The 17917-nt window shown below is 62.1% G+C and overlaps 2 protein-coding genes across 5 annotated transcripts in view; both read right to left on the bottom strand.

Annotated features, from left to right (window-relative positions):
* Positions 1–238: 238 nt before the first annotated feature.
* CABP7 (calcium binding protein 7) lies at positions 239–6825 on the bottom strand (the record flags this gene model as incomplete). Its single annotated transcript, XM_082066298.1, has 5 exons — positions 239–366; positions 1081–1234; positions 1825–1937; positions 3460–3603; positions 6717–6825. 5 exons carry the CDS (start codon positions 6823–6825, stop codon positions 239–241), a joined length of 648 nt encoding a protein of 215 aa, XP_081922424.1.
* Positions 6826–15771: 8946 nt separating this feature from the next.
* The window catches only part of NF2 (NF2, moesin-ezrin-radixin like (MERLIN) tumor suppressor), a 51107-nt gene continuing 48961 nt past the window's right edge, over positions 15772–17917 (bottom strand). For all 4 annotated transcript variants that reach the window (XM_082066655.1, XM_082066653.1, XM_082066656.1 and 1 more), the window contains one exon: positions 15772–17128. Coding sequence is in view for 2 of the 4 variants with exons in the window: in XM_082066653.1 (XP_081922779.1) it covers positions 17078–17128 (51 nt within the window). In the remaining 2 variants the exon portion in view is untranslated. The remainder of the gene's footprint in view (positions 17129–17917) is intronic.

Here is a 17917-nt window from a genome sequence, read left to right as displayed (position 1 = left end):
TTGTTCCAGCGAGGGGTTTTTGTGTGTGTTTGTGTCCCGTATCAAAGGTCCCACGTTCTGCAAACAGCCATGCGAGTGCATCACCCCGCGGCAGCGGGGACGCAGCGCAGGTCCCCGGGTTCGCCCCATTCCCGGGGGGGGTTTTGCATGTCTGCTCTGGCTATGGATGTATACGTGTCTCTATACCCCTCGCTGCGGGTGCGGGTCCCCGTCGGCGGCAGCGCTCAGGGGGTCCCCGTTACTTCATGCCGCTGCGCAGCACCTGGTTGGCGGCGATGAGCATCACGCTGATGATGAAGGCGATGGCGAAGGCGCAGATCAGGCTCTTCCGCACGCAGGTCTGCCGGATCTGCTGGCTGGAGCAGGCTGGGGGGGAGACATGGGGGTCACCCCAACGCCCCCCACCGTGGAACAACTCCAGCCACCCACTCGCAGCACCCCACGGGCAGCACTGGTGGCCCCACATGAACCACTCATCCCTCTGCGGTGACCCCAGCAGCGCACACACCCCCCAAGAAGGGTCTGACATCCCCAGGGGACCCCAAGGGCTTTGTGCCAACGTCAGCCACCCACTCGCAGCACCCACCCTGCCCTTGGCACCACGTGGCACTCCACACCCAAAAACCTGACATCCTGCCCCAAAAACACCTCCCTTGGACATGTCTGAGCTCGGGGTGGGAGCTGCGGGGGGGGACACCCCCAGTGCTGCAGCACCCACCTCCTCCCCGGGGACTGTGCGCCCAGCCGGGTTACGGGGTGGGTGATGGAGCGGTGCCAAGCTCAGCCAAAAATTAGCAGCTGTTGCCAGGGTCGCTTCGGTGTCCGGCCCTCTCCTGTGCGGAGGGGAGGGAGGTGGGGAGAAAGTGGGAAGATTTGGGGTTTTGCCTCCAAAGGAGCCCGTGGGACATGGGGGAAGATCCCTGTGGGGTGGCAGGGAGAGGCTGTGCTGAGCTCGGAGGGCAGCGGGGAAACTGAGGCACAGGGCTGGCCGCACCCTGTGGTTGTCGCCCACCCTGTGCCCAGGCTCTGTCCAGTGGTGTCGGGGCTGGGGGGGGTTGTTCGGCACCCCCGGGCACTCACTCTCCACGTCGACGGGACACTCCTCGGCCGTGCCCATGTGGCTCTCCTCCTCCGTCATGATGATGTTCTCGATGTCCTTCATGGAGAGGTGCTCGCAGAAGGTGTCGTACAGCAGCCGCTTCAGCTCGTCCACCGTCAGCTTCTGCATGTCGCACTGCGGGGAGCGGGCGGGGGGCTGGGGAGGGGCTGACCCCGCGGTTGGGGGGCACAGTGGGGTGCTGTGGGGCTCCCCGGCACCCACGAGTGCTGTGTTTTGGCTGGATCCCCCCAGACTCAAAACATCGCCCCACCCTGCACCGTGGCAGGGACAGAAAAGCCTCAGGCTGGTGTATCCTAACCCTGACCCCAGCCCTGATCCTAAGCCTAACCTTTCCACTAACCCTAACCTGCAGCCTGAGCTTGACCCTCAAGCAGACTCATCTGTGAGCCCAACCCTAATGGTGACCCTGAGCTCAGCTCTCACCCTAACCCTGTCACCAGCTCTAACCCTGACCCTAACCCAGAGCCTGATCCTGAGCCTGACCTTCAGCCTCACCCTAGTCTCAACACTACCCCTGACCCTAATCTTAACCCTGACCCTAAAGTTAACCCCAACCCTGTCCCTGACTGTAACCCTGACCCCAACCCTGACTTTAACCCTGATTTCAGGTCTAACCCCAACCTCGCCCTTGACCCACCCCCCCAAAACTCTTGGTGGCAGGGCCAGGGGTGCTGGACCCCCAGGGGTTGATGGGGGGTCCGTACCTTCCAGAAGACGGTGTCGAAGTCGGTGCCGTGGAACTTCTCGGGGATGCCCGAGGTGGACAGCTTGGGCCCCAGTAACGTCACGAACTCCTCAAAGTCCACCTGCCCATCACCTGCGGGACACAGGGACAACCGTCACTCCGGGCTCAGGGACATGTGCCACTTCCCTGCCCTGCAAAGGGTCCCCATGGGAGCATCTCGGGGGGACACTCTGGACTCAGTGATGCTCAGACCTACACCCCTGCGCAGCCTGGGGGGGCCCTGCTCCAAGCCTCAGTGTTCTTCTGGGGGGACATCGCTGCGGGGACATTCTGCCCCAGGGCTGCCTGTGGAGACCTTGCTCCAGGGCACTTGGGGGGCTCAGAGCCCCCCGATCTTGTCCATCCACCCACAACAGCCCGGAGCAGCAGCTGGTGTCACAGGGCCTTGGACACTCAGACTTCAGCAGCCAGGGACCCCCAAACCGGCTGGGGACCCCCAGTACCAATGAGGTGCTATTGCTGGCCAGGGACCCCCAAAACCAACCAGGGACCCTAACACCAGCCGGGCACCCCAACACCAGCTGGGGACCTCCAGCAAAGCTAAGGGTCCCCTGACACTGATCAGGACACCCATCACTGCCTGGGGTCCTCAGTGCCAGCTGGCACCCTAATCTCACCTAGGGACCCCCAAAACCAACCAAGCACCCCAACACTGGCTGGGGACCTCCAACAAAGTTTGAGGTCCCCCCAAAACCAGCTGGGATGCCTAACACCAGCTGGGGTCCCCGGTGCTAGACACGACCCCCAATACCATTTGGAGACACCCAATGCTGGCCAGGGGCCCCCAATGTTGACTGGGATCCCCCAGTACTGGCTGGTGACCCCCAACACTACCCATGACCACAAACACCAGCTGGAACCCCAATTCCAGCTGGCACTCTGATGACAGTTGGGGACCCCCACGGTGGCCATGACCCAGGGTGGCACCGGGCAGGGACCTGGACAGGGTGTGCCGGGCTGGCCGTGTCCTGCGGCTGCAGAGGGTGCTGGGCTGGAGCTGTCAGGCTGGCGCTAATGATGAGTAATGACGGGAGCAGTGGCTTGGCAGCGCTGCCGGAAAGGCTTTTAAATGGGGGGGAAAGGAAACCAATAAATTAACGAGCTCCTTAAGGTCCCGATGAGTGCGGGAGCGATGGGGACAGGCTGATGGTGGCAGCGATGGGGACAGGCTGATGGTGGCGGTGACTGCTGGAGGTGCAGGGCCAGCCTGGCTTGCTGGGCATGGCCTGGGGTGCAGGATCCAACCCAGGGTGCAGGACCTGATCTGGGGTGCAGGATCCAGTCCCAGCAGGTTTACTGCACGAGGAGAGGCTCCGTTCCTGCCCACAAGTGCTTCAGGAGTGTTAAATCCTCCTCAACAAAGCTGCAGTGATGATGATGATGATGATGATGATGATGATGATGATGATGATGAAGGATGAGCAGGAGGCTCCAGGCATGAGGCAGAGCTGGCTCAGGTCCTCCTGAATCCCACATCCCATGTTGGGTCCAGCACCCACCAGCCAGTGGGGTGGAAATGGGACAAATGGGGTGTTTCAACAAAGGGAGGAGTGGGGTGTCCCCTCCCTGTCCCCATCCCTGTCCGAGGTCCTACCGTCCATGTCGAGGCGCTGGATGATGACCTCCAGCTCCACCTCGTTGGGCATGTAGCCCAGGGAGCGCATGGCCGTGCCCAGCTCCTGCTTGGAGATGAAGCCGTTGCCATCCCGGTCAAACACCTTGAAGGCTTCGCGGATCTCTGCAGGGGGAGCGGGATCAGTCCACACACCCCCCAATAGCCCAGGCACCCCCAGCCCCCGTCCCCTCAGATCCCACGGGCAGCACTGGTGGCCCCACACAAACAACTCATCCCTCACGGTGACCCCAGCAGCGCACACACCCCCCAAGAAGGGTCTGACATCCCCAGGGGACCCCAAGGGCTTTGTGCCAACTTCAGCCACCCACTCGCAGCACCCACCCTGCCCTTGGCACCACCCGGCACTCCACACCCAAAAACCTGACATCCTGCCCCAAAAACACCTTCCTTGGACATGTCTGAGCGTGGGGTGGGAGCTGCGGGGGGGGACACCCCCAGTGCTGCAGCACCCACCTCCTCCCCGGGGACTGTGCGCCCAGCCGGGTTACGGGGTGGGTGCTGGAGCGGTGCCACACTCAGCCAAAAATTAGCAGCTGTTGCCAGGGTCGCTTCGGTGTCCGGCCCTCTCCTGTGCGGAGGGGAGGGAGGTGGGGAGAAAGTGGGAAGATTTGGGGTTTCTGCCTCAAAACAACCCCCTGGGTTGCAGCTCGGAGGGCAGTGTGGAAACTGAGGCGCAGTGCTTGCCGCGCCGTGTGGCTGTTACCCACCCAAAAGCCTCGTGGTGCCTGTTGGCTCCGTCCCACCTCCCGCTGCCTTGGGCCTCTGCTCCTTTTTGGGGTCGTTTTGCCTTTCTGATGCTCCTCGACATGCGGAGCTCACACCAGGCTGATGGGAACACCGGGACCAGGCAGGCGAGTACCGGGAGCACCGGGAAGCTGGGCGGGGATGGCGGCGCCTCTTCCTTCCCCGGGCAGCAAAGCTGCCGGCACCGGCAGCGCCAACGGGCAGGTCTGTGCCAGCTGCCACAGGGCTCGCGTTGGAGGATCAGGCAGGAGAAACGGGCTGAGAACTTTGGTTTTGGGGGGAAAAAACCCACACAGGGTTGTGCAATCGAGCCTGAGTACTTGGGGACGTCCCTGTCTGGATGATGGCCCAGCAGTGACATCTTTCGAGGTGTTTTGGGGTAGTTTTGGGCTTTTTGGCCTGTCAGCCTGATAAGTTAAGCTCCTCCATGGCCAACATCCCTGCCAGGGCACGGGGATGCTCCCAGTCCCCCCTGGGCTTGGGGGAGCCCCACACCGGTCTGAGCACCCCCAGAATTCATGCTTCGAGGATGCTCATCCCGGGTGGTTCCATCGCCTGGCTCAGGGTGTTGGGGAAAAGCAAGAATATGCCCCAACGGTGGCCAAACTGGGGTCCCATTGGGGGTGTCACCCCCGTCCAGCCAGGACACCTTGACTGTCCCTGGCTGAGCCAGCAGCACCCTAGCCTGGTTTGCACCCCATGTCTTCTCAGCCCCAACACAGATCCCCAGGAGGTGGCTGCAGGCTCGGGAGGGTGACTGGGTGTCACAGACGTCCCCCCAAACCAGAGGGTGACCGGGAAGAGGTGGGAGTGGGTGGCAGCACGGCCCCCTGCAGCAGAGCGTGTCTGGTGCTTCGTGGGGTCACCTTGGGGCTTCCGCTGCTGCCATCGATCCCCACGGCCGCAGGTGGGGTGCTGGGGGGAAACGCTGGGCTGGGAGCACCCTGAGGCTCATCAGCACCCATTGGTGGTGTGAGAGGCTGGGTGCACCGACACAACGCCCTGGCACACGTGCGTGCACACGCGGTGAGCGTGCACACACACTGCAGCGAGGCTGTGCACACACACCTTGCAGCGATGCTGTGCTTGTGCGTGCGCACACACAAACGCCTTGCAGTGCTGTGCTTGTGCACGCACAGCCCTTGCAGCAATCCTGTGCTTGTGCATGCACGCATGTGCACGCATGCACAAGCACGTTGCAGCGATGCTGTATTTGTGTGCACACACAAACACCTTGCAGTGATGTACTTGTGCATGCACACATGCAGGCACACACAGAGCCACAGTGCAGTGACGTACTTGTGCATGCACACACACACACGCTCTCTCTGCAGCAGGGCTGTGCACATGAACCTGACCCGCTCTGACGCTGTACGTGTGCACACACCCTGCAGCGAGGCCGGACATGTGCACACACACGCTGCAGTGTCCACACACACAGATACCCTGTGGTGAGGCCACGCGTGTACATGACAAGGCGTGAGCACACACGCACAGTGCGCAGTGGGGCTGTCCGCAGGGGGGTGGTTACCCACTCGTGCACACACAACCCCTGCAGTGGGGCTGTAAAGTAGCACATAAGCTCACACGCACACACATGCGCTCACACACCCGCTGTGCACCCACCTCCCAGCTTACTCAGGGGTCCTGGCCCAGCTGTGGGGCAGGACCCCCTCGCCCCCCAGCCTTGGGGCTCTGTGCCTCAGTTTCCCCACGGGGAGTCCCCAGGGGCTCCAGGCCTGAAGCACAGCCCCCTCCATCCACTTCCAAAGGCGCAGTGGGTCTGTGCATGGGGTCACCCCATGCCTCAGTTTCCCCTGCGGTGCCAGTGCTGGGGCAGCGATGGGGGCTGGGGGTGCTGCAGCCCCTTATCCCCCCGTGCCCGGGCCTCCCTGGGGACACCCCGAGCCAGAGTGGTCAGGGGGTACCAGCAGAGCCCATCCCACTGCCCCGGCAAACTTTTGGGGTGGAAAAGGCCATTCTGGCGATAGCGAGCTGACACCGGCCCCGCTCATCACAGGGGTGGGCAGAGCCCCGGCGGCTGCTCCTCCCGGCCAGAGCCCGGTGGCACCGGGGCTGCGTGGAGCTGCCGTGACCCGGCTGGGGTGACACGGGTGACAGCCGCTCCCGGGGCCCCCCGTACCGCCAGCCACTGTCATATTATGACAGCCGGGAGGGTGGCCCCGCCACGCCGGGGGGGTCCAGCCCCGCGCCGCGACCGCCGGTCCCTGCTGTGTCATATTGTCACAACGGCGATACCGGGGCCGGGACCCCCCCCCCGCCGCTGCCCGACTCTCTCCCACGCGTTCCTTCCTCCCCTCCTCCTCCTCCCCATCGCTCCAGCCGCATCCCGCTCGCTTTGAACCTCCCCACGCCGCCGGGCCGGGGGACCGCGCACCCCACACCTCCCCCGCACCCCACATGGGATGGAGCCCCCGCAGCCTCCCCCAGTCCCCCCCAAGCCCGCTCACCCTCCAGCTCGTCCTCGGGGATCTCCACCGGGTGCTGCTCGGCGAGGATGTTGGGGATGGTGTAGATCCCCCGGTACATCAAAGCCGCCGTCACCGGGTGGAAAGGCATCTTCGGGGCTTCCCAAAAGCCAAAGTTTAAACCCAAATCTCCTCGGGGTATATGGGGGGATGGTTCTCCAGCCGGTAGCGGGGTTACGCTAGAAACAAGTTACCCGGTGCCCGCCGCCCCCCGCCCGGCACCCACCGGCCAGGGCGGCCAGGGCGGGCGGGCGCTCCCCGTCCTCCGGGGCCGGTGTCGGGACGGGGTTGGCGGCGGAGCCCCTCACCGGGGAGTCAGGGCGCGGGGGGGGGCTGGGGGCGGCCCGCTGCCCCCTCGCACATGCCCGCCCGAAGTGGAAACGGGAGGCGAAAGCACCCAGGCACCGGCTAAATCCCGGTGGCGGCGGCGGCGGCGGTGGGGGGGACGGCGCTGGCCATGCCGCTCCGGGGCCCCCCCTCCGCCAGCCCCGGGGCTGCTCACAGCCCCCGGGGGGTCGCTGCCGCCCGGCCACGCTCCCCGCCGGGGCCCGGCATGGCGGGGCCAAGGCCGAGGGCGGCCTCTTCTTCTTCCTCCTCCCTCCTCCTCCTCCTCTTCTTCCTCGCCGGTAAGTGTCCCGGGCAGGGCCGGGGCTCGGTTCCCCGCCGCTGGCTCAGCCCCCGGCGCCGCGCACACGCTCCCCCCCCGCCGCCGGCGGCAAACGGAGCATCCTCGGCCGCGGCCCCGGGGAAGCGGCGGCGGAATCCAGGGAGAAGCGGCGGGGCCGGGCGGGTTTTGAATGGTCCCGCCTGGCAAATGGGGCTGGGGGTGGGGGGGGGCACGGGGGGTGGTGCTTCCCCCCCTCGGGGAGGGGTTGAGGGTGGGGGGAGTTGCGGCAGAGGCTGTGACAGCCACCCGGGAGCGTCCCGGGCCGCATCCTGCCCCGGGGCTGCCGGAGGGGATGGGGTGACCCCGGTGCCAGCGCCAGAGATGGTGGGTCCCTGTGGCACCCTGTGCCCGGGCACTCGTCACCCTGGGGTCCCCAAATGCAGCACCTTGTGCTTGGGCAGTTGTCACCCCGGGGTCCCCATATTTGGCACCCCAGGTTGCCACCACCCCAGGGTCCCCGCACGCAGCACCTCATGCCCAGGGAGTTGTCACCCCCCTGAGGTCTCCACACACAGCAGCCCAGGCTATGATCATCTCAAGGTCCCTGCACGCAGCACCCTGGGCCAGGGCAGCTGTCACCGCAAGGTCCCCACACATGGCACCCCATGCCTGGGACAGCCATCACTCCAGGGTCCCTGTACTTGGCACCCCAGGCTGTCACTACCCCGAGGTCCTTACATGCAGCACCCCATGACTAGGCAGTTACCACCCCGTTATCACCCTGGGGTCCCTGCACACAACACCCTGGGCCAGTGCAGCTGTCACCCCGAGGTCCCCAGGGTGCTGCGGGGTAACAGGGACACCACAACCGAACCTCCTGCTGCCACACCATGGCAAAAATGAGTCGTGGAAGAGGAGTGAGCTGGGGCTGGGAGCAAAGCCCTCCGTCCCCGCTTCTAACCCCCTCCTGGCTTTCCCCCAAGTCTTGGTCACATTTTTCACCTTATTTCTCACTTTGTCATTGATTAATCACAGTTGGGCTCACATGCTGGGGTGGCTTCCTGCTGTGCCACGTCCCCACGGCATCTGTGTCCCCGTGGCATCGGTCTGTGTCTTGGTACCCAGGCAGGGATGCTGCCCCGGACCTGGGATCTCTCTCCTCCCAAGTGCCACCATCTGCCTTGTCTGGCTTGATCCCTGCATGGGGGCGGCCCCAAGAGAACGTGGCCCATGGGGAGATGGGGGTCACAGTGTCCCCCGTGCCTTGGTGACATCTCTCTTGCTGGCCCTGGTCCCTGCCAGGGGCTGCCTTTGGAAGTGCTGTGGTGGTAGGGGGTTGGGGACAAGAGGGAACACGTCCCCAGAGTGGCAACAGAGTGGGAGAGAGAAAGAGGGACAGTCGGTACCTCTCGGATGCTCATCTGAACACCAAGGATGCTCAGGAGCGATGGGGGAAACTGAGGCAAGGCTGAACAGGCTCCAGATGCACTTCTTGTGTTGGGACTGTCACAAGAACCCCTAAAATTTCAGAACCGGATTCCTGCAGCTCCAACCCCTTCATTAAAATCCCCCTGGCATCCCGCAGCCACCCCGGCCACATGCTCAGCCCCAGCCGTTGCCTCATGCAGCTCAATGCTGCCAGCAATTTTTGGGCAGACGGCGGCTCCAACCTGCCCCCGCGCTAACCCTTCCCCCTCCAGGGGGACCCCATGCCAGGGCTCCCCAAAACCCATCGCCCTTCCCCGGGCGCCTCCCGGCAGCGCTGCCTGTGCAGCCACCAGCTGGGGTCCCCTTTAAGCTATTTTTTAGTTGGGAGAATTTTCCTTCTCTGGCAGCGGGAAAACCACGGTGGCCACGCTCGGAGCTGGGGAATTTCAGGGCTGAGCAAACCCCCGTCGCTGCTCCGGGCAGGATTTGTCCTCCCGGGGTGTCACGGCTCGGGGGTGGATTTTTCCTGCGCTGGTAAAACTTCATCCTCCGCCAGAGCTCGGTGTGGTGTTGGGGCACATGGACACGCATCCCACGGGAGTCTCCGGTGTCTGATACTGTGGTTGGGCTCACAGCACAGCCATGGGGGTGCTTGATTATAATAAAGGACTTTTGGGGAGGATGAAGCCCAAAATGGTAAAGTAGCCTAATTGAAAATCTCCTCCTTTCTTTAGCAGATCCATTTGCTCCTCAATATTAATGAAGTCACCCTCCCAATTAATTCTCTGTTTGCCCACTGGAGGCCCCGGGGTGGAAACTCATTAATTTCTCACCACCCAAACCCCATCAGGAATAATATGACAAATTTCTGGGGTTTTTCCCACAAAACCCCCCCTGGAGATGTCGCACTGGGCAGCAGCGGGGACCTGCCGGAGCATCATCCCCGCGGACGGGGGCAGCCGGTCCCTCCGCCCCCGCATCCCTCGGGATGGAGGGCGTGAGCACGCGGCGGCACGGGGGGAAAATGAGAATTAAACAGCAGCTTAATTGCATTTGAAGTCGTGATTGGGTTTTTTATCCGTTAGAGATCATCAGCAGAGCCATCTCAGCGTTTCTCCTGAGCCCGGCTGGAGAGCCCCATCCTGCTCGGCTGCACCGCCCTCTTCCTCATGGGATGAAGGCTGGGACCCACAGCCCTCCTCCCAGTACCTCCCAGTACATCTGTGCCATCTCCCACCACTCTGCTCCACGGCCCTTTTTCTTCAATTTCCTCACTTATTTTGAGGTGAGAAGCTCTGAATTCGTTTCTGGGATCTCGGTCCATCAGGGCTCACTGAGATGATGGGGTGGAGGCAGAGGCGTCCCCAAAACCCAGGGATTTCAGCTTAAAATCCAGCCACAGCCAGGTGATTTATACATTTTCACAATGTCGGGATGTTGCAAATGTCCCTCTTTGTAATTCCTCCAGTATTTTATTAGCGATTCCTCTTCACAATTCTCCCTTTATTTCATGAGGGGCTGGGACCAGCTTTGCCAGCGGGTCAATGCCAACTCTCCCCTCCATCCCTTCGTCCCTCCCGTGATGGCAGCACCTTCCCAACACATGCTGGTGATCCCCTGATTAGCCGATCCCACTAACGAGGCAGGAGAAGCCTGATCCAGGCCCAGTGTTTCATGTCCTATTTGCAGGATTGCAATAACCTTGCTCTCAAGAGCTCCCGGGTTCGCATCCCAACATCATCGTCTTTATTTCTCCCAGGAAGATTTGCAGGGGGGGGCTGGTGGAATTAACAGACGTAAAGCCACATGCCCCCACGCCCCCGTGGAGACCTTGTGCTGGATCTTGTCCTGCCCGGAGCGTGTCCCACCAGCTCATTCTGTCCGCGTGGCTGCAAGTCTGGGCTCGGACACATCACCCAGTTGAAATTCACAGTTGTCCTTGTGGAGGAGAGAGGGAACCTGGCAGGGATGGGGATGGATGAGGATGGGGATGGAGCATTGGATGAGAACAAGGAGAAGGATGGGGATGGGAATGGGATGGGCTGAGGATGTGGATAGGATGGGGATGAGCATGAGGATGAGAACTGGGATTGGGATTGGCATGGGGATGGGGTTGTGGGTGGGATGAGATGGCTGGGATGGGATGAGATGATGAGATGAGATGAGATGAGATTATGAGATGAATGGGATGGGATGGGATGGGACGGGACAGGATGGGATGAGATGGGATGATGAGATTGAGATGGATGGGATGGGATGGGATGGGACAGGATGGGATGCGATGGGGAGGAGGATGAAGATAGCAATGGGATGGGGATCCCTCACAGGGGTGGAGATGGGAAGGGATGGGAATAGGATGGGATGGGGTTGCAGATGGGATGGGGTTGGAGATGGGATGGGGATGGCATGGGGATGGGATGGGGATCCCTCACAGGGACAGGGAAACCTGGCAGAGATGGGGATGGGATGGTGCAAACCTGAGCTGGGTGCCCTCAAATCCACCAGAACAACCCCACGGATAACTCACCCCAGGGCAGCAGGAGGATTCTGGGATCCCACATTGCTCACGCTGAGCACAGGGAGGGGGATGTGAGCGGCCCAGGGTGGCCACTGTGTCATTTTAAAGTCACCTGCTGGCACTGAGCCCTGGGAGGCGACGGAGGCATCAATCTCCCAGGGCCATTGCTGTCAGCTGGGTATTTAGTGCAATGTTTCTTAAATGAACGCTTGATGGAAGAAGAGGGATGGCTGCAGCGTACCGAGCCACAAGGTTATCCCGGCGGCCGCGCCGGCTGCCAGTCCCAGTGCCCACTGTCAAACCCGGGCAGGCGGCCGGGATAACCCCCCGGGAGGTGTCGGGAGCCGCTGGCCCGGCTGTGGCCATTCCCACACCAGGGTGGATTTCAGAGCAAATCACACCCCTCATGGGGGAAACACCGGGCAAAGCTCCCGGCTGCTGGTGCAGGTGGGGGGAGAAGGGAGAATGGGAAAGGTTTTGAGAGCTCCACTGAATTTGGGTTCACAAGGGGGAAAATAGTCCATCTGTGGGGGGAGGCGAGACTTCTGCTTCAGAGAAATTCTTCTGTATGAAAATTGGGAAAGATGGAAATGAGCGTGTTCTCAGCATCCCTCCGAGGGGATGCAGCCGGAATGCTGAAAGCAGTGGTGATTCCACTTGCTCCTGCCGGGGAGGAGACAACACCCAGAGACCTCAGTCAAGGACCTTCTTACACTGATTAACAGCGTGAAAAAGAGGTGGGTGGGAAGCGCAGCCTGCCTAGAAGAGTGTGGGAGCACAGGGTGGGATCCGGCTTTTCCCAAGGGGCACAAGAAGGGAGCAAACGTGATGGCTCTGGCAAAGCCTTGGCCCCAGAGGCACCAGGCGAGGCTGGAGCCATCCCTGACCGCACCAACCTGATCCGCAGCCCGTCCCCTCAGCGACTGCAGCATGAAGAGCAATAAATGCAACCAAATCCACGTTACAGCGCCTGTGCATCTGTGACACGGGTGGGCGCTGGTACCGGGCAGGTCACCGAGCAGCTTTTCTTTGCTACAGCCAATATAAGTCAGACTCCAAAACAAAACCCTCGGGTGAACATTAAAACTGTTTGAACACAGCTTCCACGCTGCCCTCACAGCATCCCTACGGCCTTTCCCTCTCTGTACGCATCACCCCAACAAATCTCCTTGCAATGACATTTGCCTTCAACACCCAGCTGTGCCGGGCCAGGCTCTGCTCCCAAGCGATGCTCACCAGGGGACACCAGCAATCAGCCAGCATGGTGACCTCAGGTAGGGACACCAGCTCTGTCTGTCCAGGATGCTGTGAGCTGCTGTCCTGGGGTGCCCAGAACCATGATGCCAGGACCCTGTGCTACCCAGTGCCACGATGCCGGGATCCTGTGGTACCCAGTGCCATGATGCCCAGGCCAGGCGGTACCTGGCACCACGATGCCTTGACCAGCAGCAGGCAGCACCCTGACAGGGCTGTGACTTTGCCCAGTGTCCCCACAGCAGGTGACACAGTGTGTGGTGGGAGGAGGCAATGGGAGCAGGACTCAGGTATTCCTGTTCCTGTTCCGGCTCTGGCCCCAGGGCTCCCCGAGCAGCGGTGGCAGCAGATGCTGAGGGTGAACAGGAGGGATGATGCTGCCCAGAGTGATTCCTGGGAAAAGGAAAACTAACAGCAGGGGAGAAGGGGTGTGATCCTGGCTGCTGGGATCTTGGCCAGGGCAGCGTCTCCTTCCCCAGGGCTGTGTCCCCATCAGGGCTGGCTGGTGCTGGTTGGCAGCACCAGGTCGTTCTCTGCACCCAGACAAACATCAGCCCTTGCGCTCTCGGGGTAGCGGCTCCCAAGCTCTCCTGGACAACTGCTGGTCCTGACCGTCTTGTATGGTCCTACACCAAACCATATGGTCCTCCACCCCACCACAAGGTCCTGCACCCCACCGCATGGTTGCACACCCTGCTGAATGGTCCTGCACCAAACCACGTCATCCTGCACCCCCTCTGTGGTCCTGCAACCCATCATATGGTCCTGCAGCCCACCACATAGTCCTGCATCCCATCATGTCATTCCACAGCCCATGGCATGGTCCTGCACCCCACTGCATGGTTGTACACCCTGCTGAATGGTCCTGCACCCAAATACGTCATCCTGCACCCCCTCTGTGCTCCTGCACCTCATCATATGGTCCTGCACCCCACCGCATGGTCCTGCATCCCACCATGTGGTTCCACAGCGTGATCCTGCACCCCACCACATGGTCAGGCACCCCATTGCATGATCCTGCACCCCACCATGTGGTCTTATAACTCATGGTATGATCTTGCACCCCAGCACATGGTCCTGCATCCAACTGCATGGTCCTGCACCCCACCATGCAGTTCTGCACCCCATCACACCACCCTGCACCCCATCACTTGGCCCTGCACCCCAACACACGCCGCCCAGCACCTCCCTGCTCCAGCGATTCATCCTCCGCTCTCAGGGAACCGTGGTGCCTGGAGCATCTCCACGTGCTTTTTATTTTCTACCGTCCCTGTGTTTCCCCCCCAGTGCTCCACCTCCATGGCTGAGTGGGCACCTCTGCTACCACCCAGAGGTTTTGGCTCCAGAGCTGTGGCTTCCCCACCAGCAAATCACCTGTTAAATCCCCAATTAAGCCAACAAGACACACATCGGCTTTTTAATTACAGCTCTGTGGTGGCTCCCCCAGGAGAGGCGCTGGGCAGGGGCACATGCACCGGGCCGGGCTGGTCTCCAACAGGACCAGGTGAGGCCGCCTGTCCCCTCCCGCTCCCTCCTCATTTCATGTTCTCCCCTTTTACCCTGGCCCCCGGCACCGCAGGACAAGGCCAGCACACCGATCGGCAGCCCTGGAGCCAGACAGCCTCACCGGCACCATCCCTGCCTCGGTTTCCCCATCCCTGCCTCGGTTTCCCCATCCCTGCCTCAGTTTCCCCGTCTACCCCCGGTCTGGCCCTGGCTCCCTGCTACAAGTCAGGGTCCAGGGACAGGGACACTCATGCGAGCAAGGAATTGTCCCCAGGCCAGCACCAAAGCCACCCCCACTGTTAAATCGCGTGGAGAAGCGCTGCCCAAATGCTCAGCGCTGTCCCGGGTTTGCAAAACCCCCGATTTCCTTCCCAAGGAATCCGTGGCAGGAGGAGAGCGCTGGGAGCGCGACGTGGAATCGCCGTTTGATGGGATTTTCATCCTTGGGCAAAGTCATCTCCAGCCAACCCACACCCGCTCTGCCGCCGCCTCGGCTCTGACGAGCTTCATTGTGCTAAAAGGGCCAAAAATCAGAATGAAATTTCCTTTGGGAGGGCAGGAATGGCCCAGCCCGCGGTGCGGGAGGGCGGCAGGGAGCGGGCACGGGGCTGCGGGGCTGCAGCGCGGGCAGGGGACACGCGGGGAGTGAGTGTGCAACGTCGTGAGTGCGCAACGGACGGTGCAATGCATGGTGCTGCGTGTGGTGCTGCAGGAGTGCAGTGCTGAGTGTGCAATGCTGAGTGTGCAAGGCTGAGTGTGCACTGAACAGGCTGCCCAGGGCAGTGCTGGAGTCACCATCCCTGGAGGGTTGGACAGACACACATGAGGTTCTCAGGACATGGGGCAGTGCCGGGGGTGGGTTATGGTTGGACTCGATGATCTTGAGGGGCTTTTCCAACCAAAATGATTCTTTGATTCTATTATCGGCACCGGTGGCTTCGGGCACACGCAGGAAATCAGGTCACCCCCCGCTTCCCTCACCCGCTGCCTCCCAGCAACCCCCCAACCTCCCCCGCTCCCCCACCAGCACCCTTGGCCAAAATCCCCCACCCCACCTGCACCAGCCCTGCATAAAACAACAAAAAAGGGGAAAAAATACCCACCTCCCCCTGCCACCTGCTTCTCAGACAGGACCAGAGGGCCAGGAGCTGTGTTTAACATCGCTGGGTTTGGTGCCCGTGAGCAGATAAACAAGCGCATCCATCGCTGAGTGCACCAGGCTGCAGTGGGGCTGGGGGGGCGGGAGCAGCTCCCCACGCTGGGTCCTGCCCAGGCTTGGGGTGTTCAGCACCAACAACGCTTTGGTGAACCCCCCTGGCAGCACCGGCTCAGGGCCGGCAGCTCAGTGGGGTCCCCACATCACCAAAGGGGTTTTATCAGTAATTAATTTTAAAAATGAGGTCAATGCAGCGCATCGTTTATTTATTCCAGGCAGGCTGAGATCAGGCAGCGTCGGGCAGAGCCGGGGGAGAAAAACCACGGGGCTCAGCCCCCCTGGGCACCCCAAAACCTGGGAGGGAAAAGGGCACCTGCTGCAAGTGGGGACGGAGGGGGACGAGGTCCCCAAGAGGGACCCCAGAGCGATGGGGAGGGGAGACCATCCCACCCCCCTAGAGCTGCCAGAGGGATCCCAGGGCTGCAGCTGTGCTTCCCATAAACCATGAAATGCGGCAGCGAGAGGTTTTCCCGAAGAAAAAAGAGCGAACAAGTCCCAGCTCCCCCTCCTAGTGCTCTGAATTTTTATTAAAACAAAGGAGAAAATGGTGATTTCTTCCAACGGTCCGGGGGGATGGGGAAGCGGCTGTGCCGGGCCGCGGCCGCCGAATCGCAGCCACGCGCGGGGAGTCGATCCGAGGCAGCGCGGTTTTAAATAGAAAGGGTTCAGGACACGATTTCCAACACACCGAGCCCTGGGCTGAGCCGCCGGGGTGGCTGTGGGTCCGGGGATGGGGCGGGAGGGGGCACTGGGGGTCCCGAGAGGCTGCGGGGGATTTACCATTAAATGGTGAATCTCAGCTGGGAGGGAGGTTTTCCCCCGAGCGAGGGATTTGGGACATGAAGGAAAGGTGAGGGCGTCACCGTCCCCCAGGGGGGTCAGAGCTGGAGCAAAGGCACCCGCGTATGGCAGGCAGGAGCAGGATGGCTCACCCGGGGACAGCAGCACCCCCGGGGGGCTTGGAGGAGCTGGGGTGGCCCCACAGCACATTCAGGGGTGCCAGACCTAGGCACCCAGTGAAAGCCCAGCCCAGAGCCCCCCTGGCCTCAAGCTGCCCAGGTTTGTCACAGTTTGCAGGCAAATGAAGAAAAGCAAAGGTTTCATTTGGTTGGCACTAGCTGTTCTGTTCCTCATCCCTGCAGAGAGGAGGAGGAGAAAGAGGAGGAGGAAGAAACCCTCCTTGCCCAGAGAGGTGGTGGCTGAACCATCCCTGGAGACATCCCAGGCCAGGCTGGACGGGGCTCTGAGCAACCTGAGCTGGTGCAGATGTCCCTGTCATGGCAGGGGGGGCACTGGGGGAGCTGGGAAGGGCCCTTCACCCCAAACCCTTATTCTGTGATTCCTCCCCCCACCTCCTCGCCCCAGAGAAGCAGCAGCTCCAATCCCACAGCCCGAGGTCCCCGTGACCCCCTGATTTACCGCACTCCCCCAGAAGACACTCTGGGGACAGCCCCACGCTCCCTGGGGGACACAGCATCCCTGCCCAGGGACACCCCGGCACACTGCTCCACCGGCTGCCAGGCTGGGGGGCACGGCTGCAGCCCCCACCCCGGCACCGGGGGAATAACCGGAGGGCTGAGCCAAAAAACTACACTAGAAAAATAAGAAGAAGGCTGGAAAAAAAGGGCAGGGAGGAGGATGAGGGGACACTAATCTACAGAACATCACACAGTCCATGGGCAGCGGGGCCCGAGTCCATCGGCATGTGGAGGCTGGCAGGGGACCGGGGGCGATGCCCGGCCCCCCCACCCTGGTTGGGGCATCCCGGTCCCGGGGAGCAGCTCCGGAGCAGCGTGCGGGGCAGCCGGCGTGTCCTAGAGCTCCTCGAAGAAGGCGACGCGGGACTTGGTGCTCTGAAGGGTGAGCTGCAAGAGAGCAGAGGGGGCGGCTGAAGGGGGACGGGGCTGACCCCCCTCTTTCCCATAAGGTTTCCCCCCCAAGGCGGGGCTGAGCAGGAGGCAGTTGGTGTCTTTACCCCCTCCTGGCCCAGCCCCGGCCCCTCCGAACACAGGCGGGCAGGCAGAAGCGGGGGTGTCGTGCAGTGAGCTCCCGGCTGCACCCAGGGCAAAGCGCAGGCAAGGGGGGGCTCGGGGAGCACCTGCCCCCCAGGCAAAGGCTGCTGAGGGGCCACAGACCTAATCAATGTAATTAGTGTGGCTGCAGCTGTCAGGCTGTGGGATACAGAGGAGCCAGGAGCAAAGGTGACAGTCCTGGGTGTGGGACTGCGCCCCTGGGGTCCGGCTGCGCCTTCCTCCCCACGGCCTGAGGGTGGGGAGACGGGGGGCTCTGGCAAAGCTGGAGGAGAAACATGGTGGGGGGACACATGAGGTTCTTGCAAAGCTGGAGGGGAAACGATCGCCACGGGCTGAGGAGGGAGGCAGAACCACACTCGGCTCTAAATCCACAGCGTCCCCAACACCCCTGGGCCAACCGGGTACACGTTTCTCTGTCCGCAGTTCGGGACCGTCCCCTGTCCCATCCACACGTCCAAACCCAGCACATCACCCCAACGGGGTGAGCATGGTCCATTTGTCACCGCTGTCCCCACAGCCGCGGGGGTGACACTGTCCCCCTGCGGCCCACGGGATGATGGAGCTGGAGAGTCCTCGCTGCAGGACCTGCAAACCCAGCCCAGAACAGCTTCTTGCAGACCT

Source organism: Streptopelia decaocto (genome assembly GCF_964273445.1).
Source record: "Streptopelia decaocto genome assembly, chromosome: 15".
NCBI classification, from domain to species: domain Eukaryota; kingdom Metazoa; phylum Chordata; class Aves; order Columbiformes; family Columbidae; genus Streptopelia; species Streptopelia decaocto.
This window is presented reverse-complemented; position numbering and strand designations above follow the sequence as displayed.